The sequence below is a fragment of the Castanea sativa genome, chromosome 2 (assembly GCF_040712315.1).
Source record: "Castanea sativa cultivar Marrone di Chiusa Pesio chromosome 2, ASM4071231v1".
In the NCBI taxonomy this organism is placed as follows: Eukaryota; Viridiplantae; Streptophyta; class Magnoliopsida; order Fagales; family Fagaceae; genus Castanea; species Castanea sativa.
In genome coordinates this window covers 8,687,158-8,714,706 of record NC_134014.1, presented here as the reverse complement: position 1 = coordinate 8,714,706, position 27,549 = coordinate 8,687,158, and the positions used below count along the sequence as shown (strand labels likewise).

The 27,549-nt window shown below is 34.9% G+C and overlaps 2 protein-coding genes across 7 annotated transcripts; both read right to left on the bottom strand.

Annotated features, from left to right (window-relative positions):
• LOC142623175 (ethylene-responsive transcription factor ERF086) lies at nucleotides 1-1,288 on the bottom strand. Its single transcript, XM_075796574.1, has one exon. It carries the CDS (start codon nucleotides 1,171-1,173, stop codon nucleotides 94-96), a length of 1,080 nt encoding a protein of 359 aa, XP_075652689.1. The 5' UTR covers nucleotides 1,174-1,288; the 3' UTR covers nucleotides 1-93.
• Nucleotides 1,289-17,850: 16,562 nt separating this feature from the next.
• LOC142625785 (GTP-binding protein OBGC, chloroplastic) lies at nucleotides 17,851-26,317 on the bottom strand. Of its 6 annotated transcripts, none has more exons than XM_075799499.1 (7): nucleotides 25,147-26,316; nucleotides 23,178-23,451; nucleotides 22,369-22,660; nucleotides 22,060-22,219; nucleotides 19,354-19,462; nucleotides 18,566-18,718; nucleotides 17,851-18,331 (listed from the first exon to the last, which is right to left on the bottom strand). In XM_075799499.1, the coding sequence occupies exons 1-6, from the start codon at nucleotides 26,274-26,276 to the stop codon at nucleotides 18,623-18,625; spliced, it is 2,061 nt and encodes a 686-aa protein (XP_075655614.1). In that variant the 5' UTR covers nucleotides 26,277-26,316; the 3' UTR covers nucleotides 17,851-18,331; nucleotides 18,566-18,622. The 6 variants fall into 6 exon arrangements, with proteins under 6 accessions (XP_075655614.1, XP_075655615.1, XP_075655617.1 ...); XM_075799500.1 differs by having other exon boundaries at nucleotides 17,851-18,306; XM_075799501.1 differs by having other exon boundaries at nucleotides 18,159-18,295.
• Nucleotides 26,318-27,549: the final 1,232 nt, after the last annotated feature.

Here is a 27,549-nt window from a genome sequence, read left to right as displayed (position 1 = left end):
GTGTAATTACAGCGGAAGAGAGAGTTGCGAGAAAAACCAAAAAAAGAAAAAAGGTGCACTTTAAGTAGAATGACTAATATAACGAACCAGGACTCAGAAGAGTGAATAGCCCAAGTCAACTACATCACTGTAAGGAGAAACTGATGGAGAGAGAGTGGTTGAAGAAGCTACAGCCTGAGGCATTATTAGCCCATAACTTGGATTGTCAATGATTGGATACAAAGCTCCCATGCACCCATCTTCCACCATCAATGGGTTGTTGATCATGGCTGAAAGTTCACTGGAATTTGACTCCCATGACTGCTGAATATCCCAAAAACCATGATTGAGTTCATCAAGGCAAGAAAAATCTCCTGGGTAATTTGAGGCTGTTGCAGCAGCAGTTGGCACATTCACTAAGTCAAACGGAAGTGTATGACTGTCACAATGCGACTGAATTTCAATGGAATTTGTGTTGGCCGAGTCATTTGAAGTAGTGAAGTTGCTATATTTGGAGTTTGTAGAGGTGGGATTTGAAGAAGGTCTCAAGCAATTGTCAGGAACTATGCATCCCAAGTAGCCTGAGTTAGACTCATTAGGAAAGAAGAAGCTATTATCATCTGCTACCCCTACCCCATATGAAGTTTCTATTTCTGCACACGTGTTGTTTTTCAATTGGGTAGAGGTCTCACTCTCGCTACGAGTACAATTGTTAAGCTTCTGTGGAGTACTACTCTGATGAATATTGGTGGGTTGTTTGGTGTGAGTAGTAGTAGTAGTAGTAGTAGTGAGGAACTGTGAAGAGGTTGGTACGACTGCTTGAACATCAAATGAAGCCAGAAGAGAGTGGAAGGTAGTGTTGTCAGAGTATATGAAGTTGGTTCTTGCTTGTGTGCCTTTCATGGATAAGGCAGCTCTGTCATAAGCAAGAGCTGCTTCTTGAGCAGTGTCAAATGTGCCAAGCCAGTGTCTTTCTTTAGTTGTTGGGTCTCTAATTTCAGCAGCATATCTACCCCATGGCCTCCTCCTAACTCCAAGAAACCTTCCTGGCTCAGCTTGCTTCCTTCTGCCTCTTCTTTCACCAGGTTGAGATGGTGATGTATTACGTTGGATTAGAGCAAAACCATTCTGAACTTGGCTACTAGCTGCCTCGTATCCTTGGAAGGGTTTATCCAAGGTTTTGGAGGTGGACATAGCTAGAATGAAAGTGAAAAAAAAATGAATGTTGAAAGAAAGGAAGAGTTATAGGTAGGATGAATGAATGAGAGTGCAAATGATAGGAGTGAAGGTTGTGTTTCTGAATGTAAGTGTGTCTGTGACTGAGTCTTATGGAGAGGTCTTTTAAAGACTGGTCTCGACCATGGAGAGAAGGAAAAAAGGACAACGAGGCATGTCATTCTATGGAAGACCATTCTTCTTTTTCCACGTACTTATTTTTTTAATAAATTCTTTTTTTCTTTTCTTATTCATTGAAGCCCATTATAAATTCTTCATCTCATTTTTAAATAAGCTAATGAGTGATAATAAAGATTCCTTCAGTTGTCCAAAACTTTGAATTCAGGTCTACTAAACAGTTCTTCTGATTCTAATTTTTGTTTTTTTTTTTGTTTTGTAACAGTCGCTTTCTTCCAAGTTTAAATAAGAGCCTAACCTATATTTTTTTGCCTTTTATTTATGCATAACCACAAGCTGAAAATTCTACTAATTTTGAATAAGTAACCTAGGAGAGTGCTAGCTACATTTGCATTAATATCCAAAAAGAGTATTCAAGTATTCAATTAGGATTCATCTAATCATTTATATAGCTTAATGCTCATTCAACCTAGTCAACGCTTAATGTGAGATTTAATATGTTCATACAATACACTTATCCAATTCAATCCACATGATCTACGATATCATGCTTGTAGCAATCAGACCCAACCAAATTTCACGTGATGTTAGTTCGTTGTTATTATTGTCGAGCTAAATATAGATCATGTCAATTCAAGTTTTGTCAAGAACCGGAAAAATTGAATCCTAATGTAGTCAAGTCACATGCAAAACCAGCAACTTGTATTAGTACCTACCTAGAATTTTACCAAGTAAAGATAAAATTAATTTACACTATAATGTTTTTTTTTTCTTTTTCTTTTTAAAGAGAATGTAATGTCACTAGCAAGAAATCCCTATATCAAAAAGTCCCATGTAGACTGACCTTAATTGACAACTCTCCCATGATAATTAGAACCATAATTGAATGGTTGGTACAAATAATATCCGAACTTAATCCTATAGATTAGAACCAGAAATGGAAAACCGCGGCATGGTTTTTTCACTTTTTTGTCAACATACTCCTAGAAAGTCTCAAAATATTTGAATTTTGAAGCTACAGAAATATTAAGAATGACAGGTCATCTATAATAATACCTCTAAATCTCTAATAAGCACATGTGAATCCGCATTTTATGCAAAATAAATGAATCAAATTCCTTGGATGTTCTTTGTCTGCTTTATAATTTTTCAAAGGAGCAGTTAAGATTATATATTTTTCTCTCTAATAACCAAACAGAAATTAGTAATAGATATAGGCTCCCCTGTCCTGCATAATGGCAACAACCCCACTTCAGAGTACAAAAAACAAAAAAAGTTCCTTCACAAAGGGCCCTCCATAAGTCAAAGTCCAGCTTTGTTGTTTGTCACTTCATTGTTGCCTCACATTCACATATGGATTTTTAGCATTACTGTTCTTATTGTGGAATATTCAGTTTTACCTTCTCCATGTGAGCTCAAACTTTGTTATTATATTGATGTTCAAGCCAATTCAGCAAGAGGTTAAAAGTAAGTACTATGATTGTTGTACCTTCTGTATGCTATCAATATAATTTATAACATAAGTTAGAGATACAAAAATTTTCACAACAACTGAGTTGACATTTGTGATTAAAATTGATAAAAGTTGTACATGAAAATGACATTATTTCAATCATAACTTGTCATGTTAATAGTATTACTTAATATCTAAAGTTTTTATAAGTAGGCATTTCAATCTGAAATTTACAGATTATTATTAGGTTTTCAACTGAAGGGATAAAAGTGTGACATTGTACTTTATGTGAAAAATAAGACCTGGCGGGTAAATTTGGAGAAAATGACTAATTGTTGCAAAGAGAAAAAAGGACCAATTGTCCTGACATTTTATACTTGCAAACGGCTCTGAACAAAATCTCTTTTCTAAAAAGCTCAATTAAATTCACCAAATTTGATTATAGAGAGAAAAGGGTCACTGTCTCTTATCCCCAAAAGTAATCACAAAAGGCTATAGTCAAAAGGGCAATCAAAAGCTTAAAGAACACTTGTAAAGCAAGGTGGATTAAACTGCCCAAACAAAAGATATAAGTGGGACACTGATCCAATTTATTAGCAGTTCCAACAAGAAAAGTATGATTTCATTCCCTTTGATTGACCTGCACATGCCCAAATGGCATTGGGAATAGCATTTAATCTAATCATAATCTAACAGTTGAACCTCTTTTTCTTGTTTTTAGCATCTCCCAAATCTTCAATTCTTAGGCACTGCTTATTATTATGGTCTTTTCTAATTATGCAATGGACCTCATGAAAGTAAAAACATGAGGAAATTTATAATCAAACTATAAAACCAAAAATGAGAGAGAGAGAAATGACAAGGATTATAAAATGTTAGTTTAAATTTACATTTCTTTTAAGAATGTGTTAGACTTTTAGAATCTATGACCCTTGACTACTCCACTAAATATCATAGATAAGATTAAAAAGGATCCGCTCTGTTTGGTACTGTTTGTTTGTATCATAATGGTTCCATGTGTAATGAAAACATGTAGAAAACAATAGGAAAAAGAAAAACAACCCCACATTGTACTTCATAAAACCATCAGAAAAAACTATGCTTTTCAATTTTTTTTCGTTACACCGAAAGGAGCTTAAATGGTTATACAAAGCTCACAGAAGACCCGGAAAAAGATTGTCCACTTTGACACTAACAGGGCAATGAATTACTGTAGTATGATATATGCCTTCCTTTGTGTGGAAGGTTTTTGTTTTGCACTACCATATGAAGAAAGAAAAGGTTGGTCAAGTCTCATGTAAAAAGGAGTTAGCTAGTTCCAATGGAGTACAGCTCTCATTTAGATTTCCTCACCATGGAGGTTTTGTTTTTAGAGTGGCCAAAAGTATTCAATGAAGTGGCACAAAATTTTTCAAACAAATTTTTTTCATCACAACGGAGAATTTGAGTTTTGAGTGGCGCATTATAAAAATATATTTGCGGTACATCCATATAAAATTAATGTTGTACCTATCATAACTTATGATCGTAATAACTATTGAAAAAAACGAAAATTTTTGTTCATTAATATCATTATTCAAAATGTGTAAGATATTAAAATTATCATCAATTTTACTACAATACAAAAATTTATAAATTGAAGTGACAATGATTACAATTTATGTAATATCAATATCATAATGAACGAAGGAGCCGGAATAGTTACATATTTTGTTTACAATTAAAATTGTGTTTTCAAATCACAATGACACAATTTCAGTTTTATTTGTAAAATTATGCTTTCAAAAAAAAATTTTACTATTATAATTGAAATTGTGTTTTCAAAATAGATTTTAGTTGGAGTGGGTACAATGTATAGCTGAGGGTCTGTTTAGGATTCGCTTATTTTGCTGAAACTGAAAACTTTTTACTGAAAATACTATAGATAAAAGTAAAAGTTAGCTAAAATAGTACAGTGAGACCCATGAATAGTACCAAAAAGTGTAGTGGAACTCATGAATAGTAGCACAAATAAGCTGAATAGTAAAATAAGTTGGCAAAATTAATCATGTCAAATAGACATTAAATGTAATTTTTTTATAATAAAAAAAAAGTATAGGAAGAGAGAATGACAAGAAAGATGGACACCAATGCGTTCACTAATAAGATCAAGGGACTCAAACTTAAGACTAATGGCCTGTTTGGATATTTAAAAAAGGAGGGAGAGTAGAGTAGAGGGAATGGGAGTAATTCAATTACCTTGTTTGAGAGTTTTTTAAGGAAGGAGGGGGAGGGGTTTGAAGAGGTTTCAACTACCTCCAACCCCCTCATTTTTAATTCCCCCAAATTGGAGAGATTTGGAGGGAGAGTAGAGCACATAAAATTATTGATAAAGTAAATTACCTAATTTACTCTTATTATATTTATAAAATTACAATATTAAAAACAAGAGGAAGGGCTAATTACTCCCTTCCCCCTTACTAATTATAAAAACATCCAAACAAGGTGGAGGGTAATCATTCTCCTCTACTCTCCTCCCACTACTCCCCTCCCCTCTACTCTCCTCTACTCTCCTCCCTCTCTAAACTCCCAAACAGGCCATAAAACCTTACTGATCCAAGATCTAACCGCTAAACTAGTTATTATGTTGATATATAACTTGACGTGTACAACAATAATTAGCGAATTTGTAAATCTCAAACAAAATTTTAGCCGAAAGATATTAGCGAGGAGATAGGGGCCTCCCTCTCTTACCTCAGAGAGTGATTTCTTTGACGCGTTTGGTCAGACGGGAATTTTGCACATTCTCCAAAACAGCAGGCACACACTTTTTTCTTCTACTAGCGTTAAAGGGTCACCCGGGTTTTATGGAAAAAAGATTAGCATGTCTTTCTTAGGACTTTGGACTTTGACGAGAGAGAGAGACACACTTTGAGATCAGTGGGGTTTTATTATTAATGTAAACAAAAAAGAACTATAAAAATTGCACACTTTGATGCGATTTGAAATTGACCCATGTTAGTTTTAGTTTTTGAGCCTTTTGTGGTTTAGCTACTACAACTTTCTAGTCAAAAGTGTCTAACAACACACTCGTGTCTCCTCCCATACGAGCAATCATAATGCACCATATAATCTGGGTTTTAATTATAAATTTTCTTTATTCCCCAAGTTTTTTTTTTAGTGTTTATATATGGTTCAATTTTTTCCAGATTAAGGACCATTATGTTCCTCAGTGTGAGTGCATCATGTTAGGGTTTTTTTCATGTAAAAGTAATGTGGCAGACAAATGAGCCTAGTCTGGTTTATTATTTAGCTATTTCTTGGTGTGGGGGTTAAATTCAAAATTGGCCTTGAGAGTGCTTAGAAGTGTGCTTTTCCTTGGCCTTTGGAACAATGCAAGAGGAATTGAATTGACTATACATATATACACCTTCATAGTTCATACATCATACATGTCACTGAAATCTTTGGACAATGTTCTTATTAGTTCAAACTTTCCATCGAGAGAGTGATACAATGTTGGGGGTATGGATTTATATATTGTTTCTTCTGTAATACGTTTTTTAAATTACAATGTACAAGTAACTAATGATAATGACATTTCATATTATAATATTAAGTAGTCTCTTTAAATAAATATAAAAAGCACTCTCTTATACTGTTTAAATATAATTTGAAAAACGCACTATCATATACTCATTTCTAAACAATGATAATATATTATTTCTTTTCTTTTAGTTAGAACTTAGAAGAGACAGGAGTTATGCTCAAAACAGGAAAATAATAATAATAAAGAGACGGGGACAAGGACAGTGATAGAAATCATTATATACACTCAACATTAAATGTTTTATTTTTGTATTCAACACATTAAAATAATAAAAATAACAAAATAAATAATATATTCAATTCAGTAAACAACCAGCACAATCCACCCAAAACAGCCATCACCGGCGCCTATAACCTCTGCAAATCAAAACTCCCATCATTGCTCCACCAACCATAACCACCACTGTGACAACCACAACCCACCACAAGACCAAAAAAAACAAAACCACGAACCCAGCCTCCACTTTTCGCCTCCTCTTCCAAATCATAAAAACCATTCCACCTTCCTCTTCCATCATCATCACCATACCTCAGCCATAACCAATCCAATCCACCACCAAATCTCAACCACACAATCACCGTGACCCACAATCCACTGCACCATTACCCACTAAAGTGAGTTAGCACAATCGCTACCCACCACCGCCACCGTGGCAGCCACAATCCACCACTAAAACAAAAAACCCAAAACAAAATCCCCACAACCACAACAACAACCACCTTCATCAACAACCCACCATAGCTAGCCACAACAAAAATCACATTTGATTATCATCAGTACCAACTACAGCCCATCAAAAACATATATAAAAAAAAACCTAATATCACATTCAATTATCAATACCCATAAAAAATATTCTCTACAAAATACCAAAAACCCAAATATCAATACCAAAAAAACGCAAATCTCAAATCTAAAAATCACATTCGATTAAGGAGTGGAACCTTGCGCCCCGCTGCCTCGCCAAGTCCTCACTCTCCAAAGCCACTGACACTCCTAATTATGGCCTCGTCGTGCTCCGCCTCGTCTCCAAACCCTTCATTGGTGAGACCCACCAAATCAAGCCATCGAGGCGCCACAATCAAGCCACCGAGACCCACCAAATCAAACCCATTAAACCCACCAAATCAAACACACATCACCACCGTGCCTCATGATCTCACCCACCAAATTAGACAAGACCCTCGCAAACCACCAAGAACATACAAAGGCACGGGAGAAAGAGAAGAGAGAGAGAAGAGACTTGAGGAAAAAAGTGATCATTGGTGAATAAAAAATGAGTTTTTTTATGTTTGACTTCATGCTACAATGAGTTGTTATAGATAACAGCTCACTGTAGCTAAAAGGTAAAATATTTGGGTTATAGTAACTTTACTGTGGGTATGTTTTTATGATTTGAGGTGTTAAAATAGATTTTTAACAATTTCTAGACCTATACTGTGAGTGCTCTAATGATATTAAAATCCTAAAAACTATTTTCAAATAATACAAGTAACTATTCCATTGAAATTACAATATATATATATATATATATATATATATATATATATGAAAATATCAAGAAAACTAACCCATATTTGTCAACCTAGCGTTGGAATATTGTTACAAATAGGGTTGTGCATGGGTCAGGTTAAGGGGGTTATTTCAACACAGCCCACTATGGTGGGTTAACAAAATCTCACCCAACCTAATGCATCACACGGGTTTAACCCAACACATGTGGATCGGGTTAGATTGAGTTGGACCCATTGGTTAGAAAATTTTTTAATTACTATTATTATTATTAAATTGAGTATTAAAACAACCTCACCACAAATAAAAGTAAATTTATAACCAAATAATTTTGAGTGTAACACCAAATCAACACAGACTATACAAGGAAAATTTAGGGTTTTGGTTTTATTTAAGAAGAGGGGTAAAAAAGTAAATAAAAATTTGTATAATATATTTATAAATATATATATATTTTTTAAAATTTAAATATATATTAAATACAGGCGGATTGAGTCGGGTTAGGCAAATTTGTGAATCTTATATCTCGAACCCAACTTGACCCATTGTAAAAAAATAAAAAAAAAATCTCACAATCTAACTCAACCCACTAACTCCTTAGATTGGGTTGATTTGGGCGAGTTGACTACATATCCCTAGTCACAAGTTTAAGATTATTAAAAACCTTTTTTATTCAATTGTTACAATAAGTGGTAATGAGGGATTCGAACCCTAAGTCTTTTCATAAAGGAGACCAAACAATACTATTGAGTTACAAAACTCTTGACTAATATATTCATTTTATATATTAATATTTAGCTTTTAAATAAAAAAAATAATCAAGAAATTTATTTATTCTCTTATTAATGTGGACATTAATTATATTCATTATCATATCAAATATATATATATATATATATATATATATATATTTTTTTTTTGTGTATACAAATAAAATATTATTGTCAAGAGTCTAGTAGTTTAGGGGTAATTACATTTTACCACTATACTATACTCCAAATTACACATTGCACTACAAACTTTTAAAATGCACAGTTAGCACCTTAAACTATAATATGTGTTCACTTTGCACCTCGCTGTTAATTCTGCTGTTATTTTAAATAGAAAATTAAATTTTAAGGTACAAAGTGTAATTGAGAGTATAGTTTACAGTGGTAAAGTATAGTTTCTCCTTTGTTTTTAAGGAATTGAGAATAGGGGAAATTGAGTCTTTTTACGTGATGTCATCCTAAATAACGATAGAATTGACATCGGGGTGTAAAGTATATACATGAGTTATAGTTTATGGTAATAATCGTGCTTCGGAAAGTTAAGAATGCAGAGTATAATTAGAGGTATAGTTTATGATAATAAAATGTAATTTTTCCATAATAATATATATCTCTTGATGTTTTCAATAAAAACGTCAAATGTTCAAATTCTCTCATAATAAATGGAAAAAGTTTTTGGGTCTGGACGGACATCAAGTTGGGTTTGCTGGATCTTGAGAGACTCCGATGTCACATTATATCTATCGAATTATTATAACGTGTCTATATATATAATTTCTTAAGGGATAATTACACTTTGCTCACCTGTGGTTTGCCTCTAATCCGATGTCACATTATATCTATCAAATTATTATAACGTGTCTATATATATAATTTTTTAAGGGATAATTACACTTTGCTCACCTGTGGTTTGCCTCTAATTCGATGTGCCTACCCGTGGTTTAAAGTTTGACACTTTGCCCACCTGTGGTTCCCACCGTTGCTCTGCCGTAACCCACCTCTGTTAAAATTAAGGGTAAATAGGTATTTTTGCTCAAGTTTTATGTCTCTCTCCTCTCAAAACAAAAAATAGCACAAAAATGCAAGAGAAAGAGATCAAAAAGTGATATTTCTCTCTCTCTCTCTATTCACACAAATCTTGAACACGAAGAACATACCAAAAAAAAAACCCAGATCAACCTATACAAGATCACTGACTTAATGACTCAAATTGTCTAGTTTCTAAGAATATTGCACCTTTCACTGTTAACACTCAGCTCATGAGTGAGACGTACAACATGAATAAAGTTACTTTGTAATTGCTTTAAATCTTAAATTTATCTTCTTAATCCCTCTCTCCTTTTTTGGGTGAATATCAATTTTCATCTGTTTGCTTCCCCTCATCTCTCAATCTGACAGCACAAGTCATGTAAAAGACCCACAAGGATCTGGGTTTATCCAAACAAGAAATTTATATCAACAAGTCATGTAGAAGACCCTTTATCCAAACAAGAAATTTATATCAACAAGTCATGTAGAAGACCCACAAGGATCTGGGGAATTCATATCAATAGACAAGAAATTTATCCAAATAAAGAAGACCCGTAAGGCCAAACTCAATTGGGACCTCCGCGACTTCATCTGAGTTCATCCGCCTCTGGGACCTCCGCGACCACTCGATCGATCCGCTTTGCGTGCTGAACAACAACAAGACCTCCAAGTTCTGCGCTCCACTCACTTCGTTCCCACATAATCACTACCGATCTGGGTTTTCAACCATGGGTTTAAAGAGAGAGATAAAGATGATGTGTTAGAGAGAGAGAGAGAGGAGAGAGGACCAGACATCAAGAGCTTGAACTGAGAGAGCCTTAAAGATCTGGGTTTTCGGCCGGTGGTGGCGGTAGTGGTGGTGTAATCAGTGTTCAACCTGTGAAGTTTATAACTTTGTTGGTTATTTTGGATGATTTTTATGTTTTATTATTGATTTGGTTAGGTTTTGATTTACTGGATTTGGAGATGTTTGGGATGAAATTTTTTGTATTTAGTTTAATTTGTGTGTATGAGAAATGTTGGAAAAGAGAATATTTGAGCACTTTGTTCTTCATTCAACGATGGGCTGGCAGCTGGCTTACTCCATCAAAGAAGGCATAGTCAATTGAGAAATTGTCATTATCATAAAGACTTAATTGAGTGTGTTTTGATTTGTTTGGGATTTGATTTTTTACATATTTAGTGTTAAAGTAACGGCTGAGAGAGGTGAGTTACAACAGAGCAACGGTGGGAACTACAGGTGGGTAAAGTGTCAAACTTTAAACCACGGATAGACATATCGAATTAGAGACAAATTACAAATGGGCAAAGTGTAATTATCCCAATTTCTTAAATATTGAACTTTTTTGGATCAAATTTTCGGTCATATTGATCAATGAACACTATGAATGAAATTGTTTAGAGACGCTTATTACACACATAAACAGAATCCGGGTAACAGGCCGACAATTTTAGAGTCAACCAATAAGACACTGACAGGTAACATGGGAAAGGTCCCACAAAAACCTAGTATTTTGCCTACCATGAGAATAGACATAGTAATAGTAGACAGACGAGACACGTGGATACTGTTGCCACACAATCAAAACTAACAATCCACAGGGACCCCATGTTTGATCGTGTCGATCAATTAGACTATCACTATTGTTTCTACACAATCCCTGCTGACCTCAGTTGTCCTACTACTGAGTTTTTTGTACACCCAGATTGAACGTATAATAATAAGTATTCCTTCTTTTTTTCTTCTTTTTTTTTTTCTTTTTCTTTTTTAATATTAAAACTTTCATGGTAGTTACCGTTTTTTAATGTACTGAGTACTTGTCAAAGATCTGAACGTGAATCGCGGAGCACCGTATAATTATGGATACGAGGTTCGATGGGAGAAGTTATAAAGTTGTCGGCTAATCCCTTGTTCATCCTTTCACTAAAAACAATTCATGTGTTTAAAATAATAATGATTTTCTTCGAATTAGTTCATAGATAAACTTTTAAAATTTATTATGTATATTTTTTTATTTTTATAAATTTTAAAAATTTAATCATTGAATTTTATGTTCTTTATTTTCTTAATATGTATATCAAATTTCGTTCAATTCAGATGTTATTTGTTATTTTATTCGTAAACTTATTTTTTATACATAATTTTATACTACAAAACTTGAAATTTTAACTTTTTTTAATAACATAACAATTGATTTTGATTTTTTTGAAATTTTGTAAATATGGAGGATATAATAAAAATATGCAATTCAACCGTTAGATTTTTAAAATTTACACTTAATATAAAGATATATAAAGAATTTAAAAGGTTTTTCTCCAAACTTTGTTCGGTTTAAAATTACTGAGTCGGTTTATGATAAAAAAATAAAAAAATAAATAAACTCAATAATTTTAAATCGATAAAAGTCTTTTAGTAAAATAATGGACAAATAACGTGATTCACTGCGTAATTTCTGGTTGGATGGAGGGTGAGAATTTGAATAATGTAATAACTAATAAATCTATGTATTGTTAAGAAACAGTGAAAGCGAATCTAGGAAGAAAGAGTAGTCAAAGATTCATCACGGATGGGTTTTTTGATTAAGATTGGATGGTTGAGAGAGTTGAGAAGAAGAGTGAGTGACCCTCTCGTACGTTTGGTCCTCCTTTTAGGGCACAAACCACGAGATTTTTACTAGTTACCAATCCACGTACAAAGTTTCAACTATATGCAGCAGCAAGAAGGATTATATTGTGTTCGGTAAGAAAAGAATGAATGAATCCCACACTACATCTACATGCCCTTTGTAATAATCGCTTCTATGCGCAAGTGGCAGGGGTGATAGTTACAGTGTTATACAACTTGTGTACGGGATATAGAATGACACGTTAACTGAAAATACGATTTTAAGGGAGTGTGTGCAACAATAAATGTGGAACAAGATTTAGTTAACTGAAAATATAATTTGAAGGGAGTGGGTGCGATTGTAAATGTGTAACAAGATTTAATCATTTCAAAGAGGGAAAATATATATATGGGTAGAGTGTATTTGAGAAATGCTATCCAATTCTTTTAAGGGGGAAAAAATTGTTAAAATATCTAATTTGAAAAAATTGTTAAAAAAAATTAGTCAATTTTTAATTTTTCTATAAAAAAAATTAAATTTTTTTATTAATATTTGCCGACATACATAAGTAAAACCCAATTATTAAGCAATATAATGGTATTATCATTCATGGATAATGCGTAGTACTAATTCTGTAATTCAATCATAACTTACCATCATGTTGATAGTGAAATTTTTTGCATTTCTAAACATTACTCAGAATACATAGTGAATAAAACGTACGTACTTATTATGAAAAGTGAAATGACAAGGGTACTGTTTTTACACAAGTACGGGTAGTACTTTCACCAGAAGTAGCTAGACATGGCAATGCCTTGCCCTTGCTCGCTCACTGAAACACAGTAGGCTTTTATAGTGTACACAATATCACTCATCAACTTACCTGTCGCTCTCACGTACTGGACAGCTACGCTCTCAGCCTATTAGCTTACTGACACTAGCTTCATTCACTAGCAAGCACTCAATACTTCGTGCAACAAACTAAATGCCCAAATAAATTCAAACAAGCTGGCAAAGAGTAATGTATTTAAAAGAAAAAAAGTTGGCTAAGAGTTGATATATAAGTGAACTTGGCATTTTTCTCAAAAAAAAAAAAAAAAAAAAGAGAGTGAACTTGACATGATTGGATTTAAAGTTTTAAACTTGTTAGAGTATTCACATTAATCTTTGAATAATAGAATAAACCCAATATTTTGTCTAAACCACTAAGCAACTTAATGATTAGGGTTTTTCTTTTGTGCATAATCATTAGCATTGTGCAATACATGATACGGATAAGAACTATGCAATCGAAACATAACTTTTACTATCTATGGGTTCCTATTTTGGATAGTACCAAGCCCAAATAATAATAAGAATCATGAGCCTCCCAAAATAATAATGTTTGTTGGATGGTGGATTGGGTTTGGTTCGCCGCATCTATATTGGGTTGATTACAAACCAATTTGTGCACAAAATATGAGCCCTAAAACACATATACATCATGTTTTATATATAAATATGGGCCCTAAAACACACACACACACACATATATATATATATATATATATATATGTAAATATATATATATATATATATATATATATATATATTGTAAAATAAGTGTCCGAGGAATAGTAAAAGAATTATGAAGAAAATGCAAGTAAGAACGTCAAGGATCCTCGGAAAATAGAGCGATAAGTCATTATATTAAGTTTTTTAGGTACATTGGACCTTATTTCTCACTAGGATATGTCACGATGTTCAAATAAGTTCAAAAATCACAAACTTGGATAGCTCTTTCTAGGCTTCAGGCTTCCAAGACTTGTGAGGTTTGCATCCCCTTGTGAGGTTTATATCCCCTTGAATCCAAGTGTATCCTTAAACACTTGTTACAGGATCCTTCACAAAGCCTTTCTTATTTCTCTATTTTTCTGAAGTTTAGTGAGTCTCTCTGATGCTCTTTATGCTCTGATTAATAGTTGTTGAATGACTTTTGCTGATGACTTAATCATTCTTTTATAGTACTTTTCTAGGGTTTTTTGGTGTGCTATTGATTCCCTTCTTTTGCTATCTTGGGTATCAGAACTAATGTTGTGTCAGCAATATTAGTGGCTGGTACTTTCCTTATTTTCTCATTGCATTCTTCTTTTAAGGTTTCCCTTCTAAAAGTTTTTAGCTAACCTTCCTCTTTTGGGGGGTCCTAATAGGGCTGGCTTTTATTCATTTTCTCAAAACTTCTAAAGAGACTTTTCAGAGCCCCTTTTTTACTACCTCACCTTTTGTCATTTTTCTTCAAATAGGTAGATTCCTCCCTATCATGTTGAAAAATCCTCAGCCACCTTTTTTCATAGTTCACCCTTTTTTACTCTGCCCGAGGTTCTGGTTCTTCTTATCAAGTATTGGTCCTTGGCCACCATCTGCTGCATAGCCTTCTTTTGGGCTGTGGGTGGTTGATGGGGCATGCCTCCTTGTGCCGTCCACATCCTGGTTGGTCTCCTTCAGCTCTTCCTGAGGATCCCCCTAGCTCTGGTAGTTCCAAGGTATCTTAGTTCAATCCATTTCTTCTGCCTGGGCTCCCTATAACCCCCTTTTACATAGGGCTAAGCCAAACTTCCCTTACCTTTTTCTTTCCTCTCTAAGGCCCAAAACTTACCTATTCATGGGCTTGGGCTTCCTCTTGCCCATTCTTAATGGGCTTTGGCTCACAAATTGGCTTTTTCTTATTTATTTTTTTTAGGGCTCATTTGCTTTAAATCTTGATACCTGTAACATTTTGAACCTCAACAACTACCAACAATTTGATTTTAAATATCATAAACACATTTCTAATTGATAATTTTTTTTGTTAGATTTGTTGAATTGTATTACATAAATAATGATAAGATAAATGATTAATTAATTAATATATTTTAACTTTATAAAAGTATAGACTTTATTATAAAGTGTTCGTTTATTATACAACACACAATATAATAAACAAACACAACAAATATATATATATATATATATATATATATATATATATATATATATATATATATATATATACATGTATTCACCATATGATTTAATTTGTCTTTTAATGTTTTTGTGATTTAAAGGATTCTTTTTTCATTGTGGTTGTAATTGGTTGATGTTATTATTAATCTTATGATAAACCACGTGAAAATTAGGATATTTGATTTTTATAAAAATAATTATTAGATTAATCTATTTTAATTTTTTAAGATAAAAGAGAGAGGACCCGTGCATTGACCAAGAGGTCAAAAAAACATGCCAACCCCTAGAAATAATAACTCATTTAACACAAACTCAGTTTCAACTGTACCCAGTTGGATTGAACCCAAATTTAATCCATAATGTAGTGGAATTGGCTTTAACATGCATGAGACACATCTGGGATGGACTTAGAAGTGCCTATCAATTTGAGATTGATCAATTTTATATTTTAGATTAAATAAAAATTTAAAAAGGTGTATAACCTCTTTAGATTATCATGGATATATTTAAATGCACATATGCCCCTCATGCGAAACCTTCAAATTTGTGAAACGCAGGGTATATACTTCCGCCAAGTTTTAATCATCTTAAGGTTTTTTAACTTCTATAATCCTAATAATATTATAGAAATATTTCAAGACAAAAATTGTAAAAATATTCTCTTAGACAACTGTAGGTAAATTTTATCGATTTAATAACAAAGAAGAGGTAGTTAATGCAATACTAACACAAAGACACATTACAAAATCTACTTAAAATTTATCATAATTTTTAAGAGATGGTAAAACAAGTTATACTATACTCTACACACAGCACACTCTCTTAAGCAATATGCGATAATTACCCACTTTTTTTTTTTTTTTTGAAAAACAAACACACACACACACACACAAGGAGAAAAAAATGAAGATACTTTGACTTCAGGTTTATTTGAAAACAACTTATTTATTTATTGCTGAAAATATTGTGGATAAAGATAAAAATTAGCTGAATAGTATAGTGGGACCTATGAATAGTACCAAAAAGTGCAGTGAGATTAGGGATGTTCATGGTGCAATGTGGTATGATTTTGGGCCATTTTTAGCACAACACTTTGCAGTGCAATTTAACTAAAACTATAACTACATCGCACCTTATTTTTGCGGTCACATGTCCAATGCAGACTTCACTTTTGCGATCACATGTGCGGTGCAATAGATAAGATGTGGTTTGAACGGCTTGAAGTCGGTATTTTTTTCAAATTTTGGGTTTTTCTTATCCAGCCCAAAACTAACTTTTCCCTTTGTTTTTGGCCAAGTTTTAAACTATTGAGCTAATTTCTCTTTATTTTGGGCTAACTTTTCTAGTCAACATTTGCTAGGGTTATCAAACTTTTTTATTTTTTTGAAAACTAAGGTTATTAAACTATTAATAATATATTTAATATTAAAAATGAATAAATATATTAATATATAGAGAAGGTGTGGTGCAGTGCACTATTACTTGCAGTGCGGTTATGCTATTTTGCGGGCGGTTTGGGTACAGCTTTTGCGGTTTGGTGAACACCCCTAAGTGGGATCTATGAATAATAACAAAAATAAACTGAAATTACAAATTAACTGAAATTTTCAGCTTATCCCAAATGGACACTTCATTTGGTTATGAGATTTCTTCATCTTCAATATGATATTCTTTGCTCAAGATTGGAGTGAGAAGAAGATCTTCTTTTATTATTAGCATGACTAATAAAATAACGTCTTAACAAGTAATTTTAAAAAAAGTTTTAAAAATTGACCCCCTCCAATTGAAAATATTCGATGTCACCACTATATTATAGGTCACTCTTTGTAATATTTTGAATTTTATATTCACTTGTCCCATGATGCCTACATGTCTCTGTGATTTGTGATATCTTTCCTCCAGCTGCAAAAACATTCACAAATGTATTTTCTTCTTTTTTTAAGAATAAAATATATCTTTTCATACATAATAAAAAAAAAAAATTTCATTTGTGTTGGCTTTATACACTAGGCCCTTATAAGATTAGAGAATTAGAATATAATTTTTTTTATAAAAATTTTAAATGTAATGTTTACTTGCGATTCTTATAGTTGCGGTATGTACCTTTATTTCCCATCGATAATTATATAAGAATAAGAACTCCCCTAGAAAGCATGCCACAATAATAACGGGTTCAATATATATCCAACTGAATTTATGTTTTTACTTTCTAACAACTCTGCTTCAACTCCATGAACGTCTTTTCAACAAAAACGAACTCCATAACCAGGAATGTCATACATAACATCTAAATGTGTGCATGTTTTTCGCTCGAATTTGGACTTCAATGGCGCCTCTGATATAATTGGATCATAGATGATTGACATAGACTAACAGACCCCGAGAAGAGACCTACCTATCAAGAGTGCAGAACTACCGATTCAAAATCAGCCCAAGCTGATTTTCGAGTGGAAGCTTAGCGGTAATCTTTGAAGGGTTCATGCCAAAACCAAATGTCATGGCAGTTGTTGAAGCCCATACGATTCATTGATTTATTAATACTATTGAAAGATTTAAACCATTTTTTTACACCCTAAATAAAAGAAAATAATTTGAACCACTCTATTGGATGTATGTAATTCACAGACATAATATCATTAATTTGTTATTACACACGTTAAGCTTTCAGATTTTTTCGTTTATTTTACGAAATGATCTTACAGATTCAATACAAACCTTTGAAAGGACGCCAATTGGATTGCAGTTGTAAGTGCGTTCGAGCAACTTCATTATATAAAGTTGCTTGGTTGTTCATCCAGTGTCTACGTGTGCTTCAGCTACTGCGTTGCATAGAACTTACAAAATGATCATTAGCTTCAGGAATCTTGCTTAATGATTAAGCACTACAAAATGCAGTATCATGTCATGCTGAAATGCTAACTGGTGACTAATCTGCATCAAACTTCTGTTCTTCTAGCTACTCTAGTATGCTTTCAACCGCCTCATCCTTTGTGTCGGTAAAATTGGTAGCATTCAGCATCATCTGCCCCTTGTCTAGCACAGCACATCAGTTTCACAACTACCACAGATTGAAAATGCCAAACTGGTAATTTTTATTTTTATTTCACAATTTGTAGCCAGCAATGGAAGGATAAAGGCAAAGGTTCTTTGCCTCGGCCATGGTTAGCTAACATAGAGCCATCATTTTCATAATTCCTAAATTGTAACAAGTAATGGCCAGGAAATAAACATATTGTTGATTTAATTCTTGTCACTTATTGGAAAACAATTACTCTTGAAACAAAGAAGTTACCTGGGCTATGCCCTGCCATTACCAACATTCAATTAGCAGTAATGGAACACGTGTGAGTTACTTCCATTGAGGCCATTTGATTGAATCAACTGAATCTTTCTTCACATTTGATAGACCAGAAATGTTGGCAGAATGGTGCCACACCATCTCCATCTGGCAGCAAAGAACATATGGCCATTTAAGTTTTACCAATAATGCAAATTTGAAAAAAGAGCTTCAATTTGATCATGGAGTTTGGCCTTGAATAAAATAATATGAATAAGATTTACTCTAGCTAAGAAATTATATTAATGTTCGTATTGTTTGTTTTCACTTTAAAAATGAAAATGCTGTCACCTATCATCATGACAAAGCTGTTTGTATAAATAACAGGCCACTTATACTCCCAAGAAATAATTAAAAGTAGTTGACTGTGTCTTACTAGAAACACATGGCCCTAAGGTGTCAGCAGCAACAAATCATGACAGAAGCTTGCCATGTTGGCATTGTCATTTGTACAATTGTGTGTGTGGTTGGATGTTTAAGTACATCATTTTGTGCTGCAATAAGTCTAGTGACAACTTTTTTCACAACTGCTGATGTGGCCTATTGTGATTGGTGCATTATCAAAATGGTATAGATGGTGGACCCATGTGTGGTTATTCTAATCCCAAAAGGCCAGCTTAGCAAGTTGTGAACAATATAGTGAAAATTTTGTCTCTAGCATTGCTCTTTGTGCTAGGGTGAGGCATCACAATGACTAGGAACATTTGCTGTTAACAAAAATACAAAAGGCAGTACAAACAGACCTCTCCAATAATCACTGTGTCACCTTCCTTGACACCAAGTTTGATGAGAGACTTATTCACACCACAAGCCTCAAGAACATGTTGAAATCTTATCTCAGAGTCCATGTACCTGACCCAAATGTAAACATATTTTCACATGATGCATCCGAAACATGGCAGAGACAGCATCTGACCCTTTAATGGACAATATTGATACAGTAGGTCAAGCATACTGCGATATAAACATTTTTATGTGGGAAAAAAAATGAAAGATGTCAAATCAAATAAAGAATTGCAATTAGAAGTGGTGATAAAAGGCATTGAGTCTACTTGTGCAGACCAATGTTGGCAAATCTCTTTTTTCATTGATGTCAAATTTGTCCAAATCCTTGGAGCAGAGCATACAAAGCAATTAATGAGGTTCAAACAAAGAAACAACATTTAAATTTAATCTGCATGCACAACATTCCGATACATGGAAACAACTCAAAGAGCAACTAAAATAGGAATATCATTCTCATTGCGAACCTATGTTTCAATACTCAGGCCTTAGTAACTTCTTCAGTTAATGCAACCAATTTAAACATACTTTCTAACACAACACACCCCCCCCCCCCCCCCCAAAAAAAAGAAAAAGAAAAAGCACCCAAAAATATCCCATCCGGAAAAAAGATGGATGAGGTGGTGTATATCTGTGAAAGATCCAGTCCCTGGTAGGTACTGAACAAAAAATATAATTAAAAAAACCATTAATTTCATTTGGGAAAATTACAATTTTTTTTTTTTTGGATAGTTAAGAAATATGTATATTCCAAAAACTGCTAAATGCAAAGAAGCACTAGCATATCAAGCGTACATAAGAGAAAGAAAAGCACAAACAAAAAAGAAAAGAAACACTAAGAACAAAGAAGGAGAGAACTAAGGAATAAAGGAAGAGAATCACTAGATGTGAGTTCCCAAGTCCTAGCCCAATCATACAGGGAACCAGAAAAGATAGCGAGCATTTGGCATCGAATCTATCCAAATCCTCAAATGTCCGCAGGTAGCGTTCCTTCCAAATACACTACATTAAACACAATGGAACTAAATTCCAAATGTGCGATGAAACCTTCCCCAACCAATTCCACCAGCCAAAAAGAAGATTTGACACCGTACCAGAGGGGACCCATGAAATCCCAAAGGTTCTATAGACAAAGCACCACAGCCGATACGCCTTTCCACAATGTAACAACAAGTGATCCACTGTCTCCCCACAACGACACATAATACACCAATCAACGAAGTTAAAGCCCTTAAACCTCAAGTTATCTCCTGTGAGAATCCTATCCCATGTCACTATCCAAACAAAGAAAGAGACACGCCGGGGTGCCTTAACCTTCCAAATACCTTTCCATGGAAACACAATGGAAAAAGAACCATGTAACTTGTGATAATATGAGCGGATAGTAAAATCTCCGTTCTTTGTCAACTTCCATCTCATCTGATCCCCATTGGTCACAAGAGGTAAGTTGGAGGCCAAGAATCGGAAGAAATTATCCACCACATCTGCCGCCCAATCATTAGGACCCCAGATGAAATGAACATCTCAAGTTCTCCTATTCCCCACTCCTTGGCACAACAAAGATGATTCTACAGAAGCTTCTTTGTTTGCAACAAAGGTGTACAATATTGGAAAAGCCAAATGGAGAGGAAGATCTCCACACCACTTATCTGTCCATAATTTCACTCTATTCCCCACCCCAACCTTAAAGTGGACATTTTTGCAAAACACTTCCCATCCCATCCGAATACTTCTCCACAAACCACACCCATGAACACCCCTTCCCAACTTAGAGGTCCATCCCGCCATTCTTCCCCAAATTTCAAGGCTACCACCCTCCTCCAAAACATATTCTCCTCGATCCCAAAACGCCAAAGCCACTTTCCAAGTAAGGCTTTATTGAAGGTGGTCAACTTCCTAACACCCAAACCGCCATTAGCAATAAGCATACACATCTTATCCCGACCCAACAAATGTGTCCTAGTGTCACCCCATAAGAAGTCCCTTTGCAGCTTCTCAATTTTGTTCGTCACATGTGTAGGAATGGTGAAGAGAGATAAGAAATAAGTAGGGAGGCTAGATAGCATGCTTTTAAGCAATGTCAATCTGCCACCTTTTGACAAATACAACTTCTTCCACCCTGCTAACTTTCTTACAATTTATACCCCATGTTGTTTGACCGTATGGTCCGTATCAAAATTTAGTGGTTAAATGAATCAATTGAAAGTTTTGCACTAAATTGTGATAAGGCCAAACCACATGGAAGTGAATTATAATTTATCCATTTTATTTTCTAATCAAAATGGCCAACCATGCCTAATATTGCAGGTTAGAGCTCAGGCATTACTGTTTGAATCTCCACTGGAGACAGAGAAATGATGTCCAAAACTGACCACTAAGGGTTTATGCCATTACTTTGTCTGGCCTGAACGTCACTACCTTGCATGAAAACTAGAAGTCGATTTTAGTTTGAAGCTATGACTATAGGAAATATATGCAGCATACTGCATTTTCATTCTTCAGTATTATGTTATGACATTACGTGCTCTATAATTTAAAATTTAAACTCCACAAAATGATGAAAATGTGATAAAATAAGGCAAGACAGACTCAATGGTCAGCCTAAGACAAGGACTGGAAGAAATTTACAAAAAGGAATATAAGAAAAGTTGTAATCGTTAACCTACCGCCAGTTTGTCATCTGAACAAAACGCTGTAATCCAGATCCAACTACATGCCAAGTATTAGAACTGCTGTCGTGAAGGATCTCAAAGTCATTAATAGAGGCACTTCGCTTTTTATTTACCATCTCAGCTATACGGTTCAAATTTACCAGATCTTTTGGACCTGAAACATGTGCAATGAACTTGTGAAAACAACCTATGTATCACATAAGGAATACAAATTGTTACATGTAGATAGCATTTAAGTATTAAGACATGGTTGAGGAAATATGGTAATAAATTTAATGAATGAAACAAAGATAAAAGTTTAACCTTCAAACTCCTCTTTTTCCCCTTTACTCTTCCGTAAAAGCTCATAAGCAGCGCAGATCACTTCATGAGTGCCCTCTCTTTTCACTGCACTCATGCAAAAAGGTTTGATCCCACGATTTTCTAGCGTTTCCTTGAATGATGGCCACTTTTCATATGCTTCTGGAAGGTCCATTTTGTTGTAGGCAACCACATAAGGCTTTTCAGAAAGTTCAGGATTAAAGAGTTCCAGCTCAAGTCGAAGCGCATCAAACTCAAGTTCTGGCTGCAGTCCTGAGCCATCGACAACATGTACCTAAAAAGTAACAAAAGTTCTATTAGTCTACAAAAGATTTCATAACACCTAACCCCTCTCTCTCTCTCTTTAATTCATGTCCACCGGTGTGGAGCAAACTAACTACAAGACTGAAACATAGATCAGGGCCTTTTATTTTCTATATTGGAAAAGGGGCTGATGGTGATGAGATGCCAATATGAGTGAAATACAGTGAAGGAATTGAGCGCTCTTACTTCGTTAGTGGAACTAAGTACAAACAGCAATCTAATGATTTCAATGATGCTTTAAAGCTAGAGATGGAAGGGTAATCATAACAATAATAAATCCAGAGAAGGTAATTTAAGAACCTAGATCAGGAGCATACAAATGTCTATCCATTGGCCCACAACATGAGATGAGATGATGATGATAATTAATAAAAAGATTAAAGTACAACAAACCAGTTTTCATATTATGCATGTTCTGTAATGATGCTCTTAAATATTTGATTACTTTGTAATTGAAAAAGTGGCGATTCATGATAGAAAGCCTGTACCAGAGCAGAACACCTTTCAGTATGTCGTAGAAATTCATGACCTAAACCAAAACCCCGGTGTGCTCCTTCAAGTAAACCAGGCAGATCCGCCACAACCATTGTAGAATCATAGTCAAATGAAACTACACCCAGATTAGGAAGTAAAGTTGTAAAGGGATAATTTGCTATTGTTGGCTGTGCTGCACTTATCACACTCAAAAGTGTGCTTTTTCCTGCATTTGGAGCACCCACTATTCCAACATCTGCAACCAGCTTTAGCTCCAACTCCAACCACCTGATCAAGAACACCATTATTCCTACTGAGTATATTGTGAGGGGTGGGGGGAGAGGGAGAGAGTGACCATCACATAGAGATATTAACTACCCCTAGCTTGGGGCTTATGTGTATAGGTAAGTCAAGAACTGCAAGAACTCCTTCAAGCTCTACGAAGTACAAAGATTGATGCAACTAAGTCTCATTTAAACTATCTGGGATCAAGTAACAACTACCAATTATTCAAACTCAAAATTCACAAGTAAATTAAGGTAAAGACTACACAGAAGACCCACTTTTATTTTAACATGCAATTCACCCTTATGCTTTCATGTATAATTCTCAAACATATGCCTTCACAAACTTGTTGAGCTCATTTTTGCATCACACCATCAAGAACCCAAAGTGTTCCTGGAAGTCTAAAAATACAGCAGGTTAAATTCAAGACTCCACTATTGATGTAGCCATGGAAGATTAATTTGTTATACTTCACAAATTCATCAATTCAAGATTTATTTTATTGGGTCAATGTGTGAAGTCCAATTTAAGCAATAATTGTACAGTCATAACTTCTGGTTATACGTACCTAGGGGTTAAAATAGTTTTCAATTTGGATTTTTTTTTATAAGTATTCTAGGGGTCAGACAATTTTTAATTTGGGTTCTAATTTCTGCAAATCCTGTGAGTTAAAGGATATTTTGATCATTTTATTGAGTCTATAATTATTTAAGAGATTCTAAGTAGCCTAGATTTATTCCTGAGTCCAAGTTGGTCTTTTATTAACTTAATGGGTTTTTAGTTTAATAGTCTAGTTAGAAGTCCTAATAATACTAGTACTCAAAAGAAGTTGCAGATGATTAATAGAACAATTGAAAGTTTGATTATTGGGGCAAATTTACTTCTTTTTTTCTTTTTCTTTTTTTTTTTTTTTTTTTTTTTTTTCTCTCATTCTCTATCCCCTTTCTCTTCATTTTGACATTTTGTCATTATTCACATCACTGTTCACACACACACACACACAAACAAAGTCCAAGGTCAATTATGCTAATGTTTGTCAAGCAGTCTTCTCAAGATTTAACGCTAGGGCTGCCCTTAGACCCTAAATAGACCTTAGGTGCATTTTTTCAAAGGACAGTTTATTTCCAAACCAGTTTGGAGAAAACTTCCTTCAACCTATTAGGTGGCATTTCAAAGGAATACCCACATGTACTTTTAGTCACATGACCTATTCAATAAGTCATATAACTTATTTTAATAATTTAATACGTCATGTGATTTAATGCACATGGATGGTTTTATGAATCGCCACCTAATAGGTTGGAGGAAATTCATCCAAAACAATTTGAAGGAAAACTCTGTCAATTTTTTTTTTATATTTAAATATGCCACAAACTAAGAGCTAAAGTAACTAGTATATCAAATAATTTACAATTACTTTCACCATCAAACCAAAAACAAAATTCAAGCACACAAGAACAGAAACTAAATTCCAACTATCCAATCCCTATCCCCCACTTAAAAGATCAGTCACCATTACATCACCAAAGTTGTGATCAGCCATATGTTCAGTTTAAAATGTGTCAAATATGCACAAATGTGAACTGAGGATTACAATCCTAACTCATGATTGCAGTTCCTAAAAACCTATCTATCCATTACAAAATAATCAACATTTAAAAACAATGCAGCATCTTAATCCAACAAAAGAGCACTCACATTTCCGGGCCGGCTTCGCCATTCTCAGCAATCCTTGGCACCTTATTAGTCCCGGACCTAAACGAGGCGTTCCCTCGGCCGCCTCTCCCGCCGGGCAACAACAATGCCCGTTGCCCTGGATGCAACAATTCCAAAAGCAAAGCCTCCTCTTTACCAGCCTCCCTAATCACCGTTCCGGGCGGCACTTTCACCACCGCATCCTCGCCTTTCGCACCGTCCATCGAACTCCCCTGCCCGTGGCTCCCCTTCAACGCTCGGAAATGCAAGCTGTTTCGAAACGGCAGCAGCGAGTTCATCGAACCGTCGACTTCCACGTACACGTTTCCGCCTCTGCCTCCGTTGCCGCCGGACGGACCTCCCAACGGCACGTACTTCTCGCGACGGAACGCGACGACGCCGTTTCCGCCGTCGCCTGCCTTGACGTAGATTTTCGCGCGGTCGAAACACCGCATCACCGCCGGTACTCCTTTCTCCTTCACTTCTCCTTCTTCGAATTCGCCATCGGTGTCATAAATATTCACGGATTTGCCATCGTCTTCGTCGTCGTCGTCGAATACGTAGAGTTTCGCCGAAACTCCATCCTCCTTGACTATTCCTTTATAAACACCATCGCGATCTTTAACATTTACGCCTTTGCCTCTCTTAAACCCTACTACCTCACTCTCTTCTTCCACTTCCGATTCGTATTCTTCCTCATCGGAATCATCCTCAAACAATTCAAGTTCACCATAATTAAGATTCAAATTACCATTCACGCCTTCCTCTTCGACTTCTTCTTCGTCTTCGCTAATCAAATCGGGAATCTCATTCTGGATTTTCGGCAAGGCGGAGTCGGAGAGCTTGACTACGGAGGAGAGATTGAGAGAAGGGACTGAGAAATCTTCCTTGGGAGGGAGGCGAGTGTAGGTGGTGGCTTCGCCGCCGGGGGAGAGAACAATCGGCTCCGGCGGGGACTTGAAGCGATTGGATTGGGTCTTGAACTTGTTAGGGTTTCGTAGCTGTTGCTTTCTCTTGGAATTGGAATTGGAATTGGAGGGCTTGTGAGGCTGAGGGTTGTGAGTTTTTGGGCGAGCGAGAGCGTAGGTAGAGAATAAGCTCGTTGAAGAAATGGAAGCAGCAACAGCAGCCATTTTTTTTTGGTTTTAGCTCAAATGAAATGAAAGAAGCGGCAAAGAAAAGTGTTGGGAGTGAGAGAGATGGATAAGGCGCCACCTGTCGGTGTCAAGCGTGGGCGTTGACGACTATGCGGCGTCGTTTTGTTCATGTGTCTAAATTTTTTTTTTTTTTTTTTTTTTCTGGGAAATGATTCAGGTCTAAAATTCAAACCTATGAAAACCAAAAAAGAAAAGAAAAAAGAAATTTAAACCAAAAATAGAAAAGTCTCTCTATAATATAATATAATAATTGATGGATATCAATTATCCAAACACCAAAATACTCAAACGGCTTAAATCGTTCGAATGTTTGAATGATGGAGTAATAATGAAGTTGCAATTAATGAAACTCTGGTTCTTCGGCATAAGATCTTCACCCCATTACCAAACATCTCAAATCATAGGCAGAAGCTCTGTGGTTCATGCCTCATCGTATTAATCTCAGGTCTTCCATCACATTTTAGTTATGAGAAATGTAGGAAATCAAGGGAAGATAGTCAAATATAACTCTTATATAAGCTTTAGATCATACTCATGAATGACTAATAAAACCTTTAAAATTATTGCGTTTCCTACTTTTTTGAGTCAGAGAAACTTAGGCCAGCACCACAATGGTACTCTTTGTTAGTGTGACTTTCATTTTTAGATCTTCTAACACTCAAGAATGGACGAATGGCTAACTAATTTTCCTTTCATCAAAACTATAAGGCAGTCCCCCCATTACTTACTCTAATACAAAAAAATAGGGGTGCATTGTGAATAAACGCTTAAAGATAATTACTCGCAAAAGGGAGACATCAATTTAAAATAATCCCTACTCCATTGTAATTATAATCACAATACAATTGAGAAAAAAGAAGGAGACGATGACTTTGAAAGAGATAGCACTATTTGTACTACCATACACACAAGTAAGCACCTTTTGAAGTAAGTTGCTTCATATAATCAAAAGCTTGGGCTTAAAATAAAGGTATGAATATGGTCGGTGAGGTAGATGAGGTCTGATTAATGCATAGCTCTAGGACATTGCTTTATAACAGGCCATTCGTATGTCTGATACCCATCTTGAATAAGAATCGAAACTTTTGGTTGATGGATATTTGGGATAATGGCAACATTGAGTTGTGAGCTTTTTTGGATATTACAATATAATTCACAACCAATTTTGGATAATCTGGTTAGCCAAACTAGCATACAATGTCCTTTTGGGGGAAATTACCTCTTACGAATTTGCTAAATTTGAAGAACC